Source organism: Clarias gariepinus, chromosome 18 (genome assembly GCF_024256425.1).
Source record: "Clarias gariepinus isolate MV-2021 ecotype Netherlands chromosome 18, CGAR_prim_01v2, whole genome shotgun sequence".
Classification (NCBI taxonomy): Eukaryota; Metazoa; Chordata; class Actinopteri; order Siluriformes; family Clariidae; genus Clarias; species Clarias gariepinus.
This window is the reverse complement of record NC_071117.1, coordinates 25,790,806-25,797,244: the sequence shown is the minus strand read 5'-3', so window position 1 is coordinate 25,797,244 and position 6,439 is coordinate 25,790,806. Positions and strand designations below refer to the sequence as shown.

Here is a 6,439-nt window from a genome sequence, read left to right as displayed (position 1 = left end):
AGCCGAGCTTGGCTGAAGGTCAATCGCCAGGTCGTAGGGGTGACGAGGCGGGAGATGGGTGGCACATAATTCTTATGTTGGCTTTTACAGGCTACTTTACACTGATCAATAGTTTGTGCCCTGCTGTAACCAGCAGATCAAAGGATCATTTGTTTAAATCATAATATAATACAACATATTTTTGCTGTGTATAATTTTTTTCTGTGTATAAGAATTGCATTTCAAATAATGTTTCATAGTGCACCAGATGGCCAGTCCTCTACTGCTTAAGAGTATATTATTTTAGAGTTTATTATTTAAACTAGCTAATTAAGTTGACTAACAATTTTATTTGTACAAAGAATGAATGGTTATATAGATTCTCTTTGTATCGGTTTATTGTTATTATAAGAAAAATGTTACATTTAAAGACATCAAAATTTAAATATAGGAAAAACTGGGAAAATAGACTTTCAGAATTGAACATCGGTATAATATGGTTATAGTATAGTATATGGCGGGTGTGTGATGCACCCTTTAGTCTGCGTTCCAGACTCTTTGGTGAAAGTTTGTTGATGTTAATTTCATTTGTTTATTTTTGTCTTTGATGTTAACTACACAAAGCAGTTCCCACCTAGAGTGTTTTTAGCATTGTATATATATATATATATGTATATCAGATTGATCTAATCAGCGCTCAACTGCACGCATAAAGTTTTCGAGAACGCGGAGGAATTTTGTTGTACCAAATAATATTTATGCAATATAATCACAGCCTCTTATTCCTATTTACTTTAGGTTGTTGTTCTTTCAGTGTTACTGTGTGTCAGGGGCGATTTCTTTAAGACTGCGAGGGAAGCTCAGCTTCCCCTATAATGTCACAAAATTAATGGTCAAATTATTTACTATTGTATTAACATTTTATTGACTAAAAATGCGTTAGAAAACGTTCATCTCAAACACAAGTTCGTTCAGAATCAGTTAGATATAGCAGGTCGGCTGACTTGATTTTCTTCTCATACATTCCCGTAGCGTCACAGTGCATTTCCCCGTTGAAGCCCAGCGTCCATTGACTTCAATGCGGCTGCTTTGAACGTTTTTTTTTCAGTGCTTTGAAACGCTGGGCTGCTGCATGATGATTGGAGGAGCTGTTTAAAGGGCAGAACCCCTTTTTTGATTGACAGCATATCTTAAGTATACACCAGCGCCACAGAGATCCGAGTTCTGTCCCATGCGGATTTGCAGGTGAAGTGGTAAGACGAACTGCTGCACTCTGTATTGTTTGTACAAATCATTCTTTAAATAATAAAAGAAATATTATGGCATTCTTACCTTCTCTCCTTGTTTCAGCATTGTAAAGTTAGTTCGTTCATATAATTAAAGTAGCTCGTGGAAAGGAAAACTAGCCAGCTAGCAAGCTGTGCATAATGGCAGACGCAGACGGTGCCAATATTGTTGACCTGCTTTTGGCAAAACCATTTAGTAGTCTTCCTTACAAGAAGAGACTTAGAATTAAATGGCAGGGCAGACCAATGCCCAAGATCTGGTGCAAAAATCAGGAAAAAAAAATAACAGGTCTTTTCAGCTCTCCTGGTATGACAAGTGAACTGGCTGATTGGAAGTGATGTGACAAAGAAAATGTACTGTTAGCCATGCCTGTTGACAAAACCTTCTCAGGGAATATGCGTTTGGGTTTTGGGGATCTGGATAACTTTGACATGAAAAGTGCAAAGAACATAATGAATTTTATGTTATAGACCTAATATGAGCTTCCCCTGTTTCAAAAGCTAGCAGCCTCCACTGCTGTGTGTGCTTTGCAATGTCAGACACATTCAAATGCAAATAATACACCCTCCCCAGGTGTGAATTGTCTGTTCTCACCTTTACACTCGGAGAAACTAAAATGCACCCCTCCTCACTGTGCATGGTTTCAGCAAACTGAGAAGGATCTTGGATCTTGCTTCTGGCCACTTCTTAAATTTGTGTAAATTTAAAATCTCCTGGATTCTACATTCTAAAATTGACATTGTTACCGTTTTTAATCCCTGGAATGAGATTTTTCTTATCATAACATGCATTGTTTTGCTTATAATCACTCTACAATGTTTTAATTTTAGATTTTATTTCAACAATAAATAAATAAATGGAGTAAAATTATTTCATTTGCATTTTTCATTCGAAAATAGCATTAAAAAAATCATGGGTTGTGTATCGAGTGATTTAAAACAATACAAGGCGTGTTATGATAAGGAAACGTTTTATCTCTTCTATTTCAGTGATTAAAAAATGGTAATGTCATTTTTGGAATCCGCAGAAGCTCAGTGGTCCGAGCACAACGTAATAATCTTTGTATGATAAAATGACTTGTGGCATGAATCTACACGAAGCGCTTCAGTTTCAAATCATCTTTTAACGCTGACCCCAAAGAGCAAAAGAATATGATAATGATAATAATCAGAAGAATAATAAACATCTTAGCATCTTAGTGCTTTTTGCTGTTTATGTCCAGCTTTAAATAATTATTTAATTATTAATAATTAAAGCTGCTCACATTGCAAGTATATGTCACCACTCTTTATGATAGATTAATATTCTGACTGAAACAAAGCTGCTCGTGTCGGCTCATATCGGGAGCATTTTGATTGAAGGGGAGATAAAAAGTGAAAGTGTGTACCAACAACGTAGCACAATGCATGTGTGTGAATGGCTAAAATGTGGTTGTGAATAAACCTTTTAGTGAATGTAAAATGTTCGCGTGAACCCGCAGCGCGAGTGCGCTCTTTCACTTTGCCAAATTTTGATCTAAATTCAGATGAACGCGTGCGTCGATATGAGAGATTTATAAGAGATTTATTTTCCCAGAAATACAACAAACACAAATTTATACTTGATAAATGAGCGCTGTCTTTGCGGCGCTGTGCGAAATACACGCTGATGTAAGCCGCTTTATTTCAGTCATAATATACTAACATATTTTTGCGATTGCTATTGTCCTTCTTTTTAATTTCCTACGTAGTCTAATCAGCTCTCTACCGCAAGTTTTCCTGAGCGCAGAGAAATTTTGTTGTACGAAATAATATTCAAGCAGGGCCTCCTATTCATACTAATCCTGCGATGTTGTTCCTGCAGTGCCACTGTGCTTTACAATGGCAGACAACATTCAAATGCAAATAATTCACCCCTCAGGTGTCAATCAGCTGTTCTCACCTATACACTCGGAAAAACTTAATGCACGTCTCCCCACTTTAAAAGCTGGATCTGAGGGTCTTCTGAAGAGCTGTAGTGCTTCAGGTCTCTTTTTAAAATTGCGCGCAAACACACACACACATACACACACACACACAAAAACACAAAGAAAGCAGACCAAACGTCAGCACGTCCCTCCCCCAAACAGCGCAGCAATAAGCATTTACTTACATCTAAACTGAGTTGTTTACATGAGTCACAGATCAATAGCTCATGATACATACATTTAAACAATTAATTCATACAGATGTACCTGTTTACAGGCTTTTTACTGAATGATTTCCTCCGATAAAGAGCCGTATAAGAAGAGTGGAGTGGCACTACACCTACTGTAAAAATACAGTACACACATAAACATACTCATTCAATTTGAGAACATTAATTACCCTAATCTACATGTCTTTAACTGTAAGAGGAAACCAGAGAACCTGAAGGAAACCCACTAAGTACGAGAGAACTTGTAAACTCCATGCACACAGAGGTGCGATCCACTAAGCCACCATGCCACCTGGGTTGTACTCTGTCCTCCATGATTTACTTTTGGGTTGTTAAAGAAAAACACTGACATGACCAAATAAAAATTTCCAAGGATTACATTTCTGGACTTTCCAGTGGCCTACCTCAGGAATGGTATGTTTGGCAGGATTGAGCAGATCATGTTCCGTGATCCATGCTTGCTCATTGATTCAATTTATATATATATATATATATATATATATATATATATGGTTGTTAATGCTCTAAAGTTGACAGATTTGAAATGTAACTACTAACTTTACAGAGGATTTTTTTTAAGGACTAATAGATTATTTAAGTGACATCAAAGTTTTATAACATGGTAGATTTTGCCAGTCATACACAATCACCAGGCTGGTACTGTGCTATCTCAACTGTGTGACAAAATCTTGAAGCTTTTGTTTCTCCTGACTATTTACTCCAATAACCTTTGTTGGCTATTGGCATACAGGGGCATACTCCATACTCGGGACATGAAATAAACTAAAAGCAGTCTGATTGGTTTTCCAGGCAGAAGCATTAAACAAAGACACCCAACTCTTGGTTTGACTTGTTTATTGAATTGTGGTGACACCTTGATGTGAGGTTCACTATGACTCCTAGTTTTTCCATAAAGATAGACTATACTCTGTAATTTAACCAGGTGCCTCTTTTACTGCCAAACTGATCGGGGTTACCAAAATACATGAATACACATGTAACTATGGGTTAAGCTGGTGCAAATAGAAAGTAGAAAGCCCAAGTAGAGAAATTAGACTTCTGGATTTCCAAATGTGGTCAGAAATGTCCTTGATCATAATGTTGCGTTGTGATAGAGAGAGATCAGTGATGAAACTCGTCACATAGTGCAACCAGAGCTGCTGTGGTGTAGTTAGTGAAATGAGTTAGGCAGAGAAAAGTTAGTGTAAACCTTCACTTGTGTACATTATTGTTTAAAATAAACAACAAAAAAAGACAAAAAAAAAAATTAGAGACAATAAAAATTATAATTTTATTGGGAAAATTAGTTCCAGTAATCGTTACAATTCACAAGATAATGTTTTACTTGTCAAACAGATTGACATGACAGATATAAAGATACCATAATCCCTAAGAAAATACAATTTAAAAATCATTCACAAATCTACTCATCAGGTAGATACAGATGATTTGCCATAACTTGTCTTTAGCCTTTAAACTGTTAAAAAATATTAAGAATAATATGTAAGATGTTTATGACATCACAAACCCAAACACACACTGACTAACCTTCATAGTTAAAGCAGATGAAGTTGAGTTTGTTGCTCTGAGGCAGGCTGATCCACTGCTGCTCTCCTCTAGACTGAACTGCTCCGGTTCTCTCCTCATTTGTACAGTTTTCAAACCCTGTCCCGTTCCCCGGGGCCCAGTCCTGGTAACAGATCATTGATCCAAAAATCCAGAACCAGATACTCTGGATGCAGTCATAACGCAGGCCGAGCCACACGTGTTCAGTGGAGGCGTCTTGAGCCACTTCCTTCACCCAGAGCTGCATCTCCTGAGTGAGCACTGAGACCAGGTCATAATGATTGTTCCTGCAGTATCTCAGAGCTTCTTTCCAGGTCAGACTCTGCTTAATCAATACAAGTTTGTCTGGAAATAAAAGCACATGAAAAGTCTTTTTCTTCACAGTATATAATATCTACAATGAAATTCTGCAGTCACTGTTATATATCAGAAAGATATTTAAAAAATACAAAACATAAGAACACAAATAAATGTCAACTTATCACATGAACTAAGTAATAAATATACATGTTGAATAAGTGTAGTGTAACTCACTCTCATGGCAGATGAACGGGAGGTTTTCTGTACAGTTCACGTCACTCCAGTAGAGTTGATCAGACACTTTCACTGCAGTACAGTTTAAACCTCCACTGGGTTTGTTAGAGCTCCAGTATCTGAATGAGGAATTACTCTGATCTGACCACGTCCAGGAGTCATTAAACAGACCAATCCAAAAGCCACGAGAAGAATAATAATTTGGAATCATATACCTGATCTTCTCATTCTCAGTTTGGTTCCTCACACTGACCAGGTCGATGTAGTTCTTTCTGCAGTAGGTCTGAGCATCACGCCAAGTCTTTTGTTCATTAAGAAATATGTAGCTTTTGGTGTTTGTGTCCTTCTCTAAAAGACATTGAATTTACAATATGAACAACTCCAATCCAAGTCCAATGTTGGATTTTTTTTTACACTTATTAGCATATATTTGAAAACTCTTACCTTCATAACACACAAAATATTGTGACACATCACACATATTATCATTCCATGTACCATCCCTATACATCTCAACACAAAACTCATTTCCCCCCTTGTTGTTTGGTTCCACACTACTCCAGTTTCTGTAAGTGTCTCCATCTCTGTAGAAAGTTTGGTCTGCCAGAGACCACTGCCATTTCCCAGTGTCTCCTCTCTGTAGACCGATCCAAGCTTGGTTTACAGTTTCCATCTTCAGTGTGTTATTCAGCTTCATCATCTCTTCCATGTTGTTGATGGAGGCGAGATCAGTGTATTTCTGTCTGCAGTAAGTCTGAGCTTCACTCCAGGTTTTATTCTCATTCACAAAGTGATAGCGATGAGGAATATATGTCTCTGTACCACAGACTAATGTGACAAGCAGTAGAAAAGAGACTCAATAAAACATTACATTGAAGCAGAACAGAAGTCTCAGTAT

The 6,439-nt window shown here is 37.2% G+C and overlaps 1 protein-coding gene across 1 annotated transcript; it reads right to left on the bottom strand.

Moving 5' to 3' along the window:
• Positions 1-4,984: 4,984 nt before the first annotated feature.
• Positions 4,985-6,250, bottom strand: LOC128506363 (macrophage mannose receptor 1-like). Its single transcript, XM_053476784.1, has 3 exons — positions 6,040-6,250; positions 5,542-5,889; positions 4,985-5,352 (listed from the first exon to the last, which is right to left on the bottom strand). The coding sequence occupies exons 1-3, from the start codon at positions 6,248-6,250 to the stop codon at positions 4,985-4,987; spliced, it is 927 nt and encodes a 308-aa protein (XP_053332759.1).
• Between the last annotated feature and the right edge of the window lie 189 nt (positions 6,251-6,439).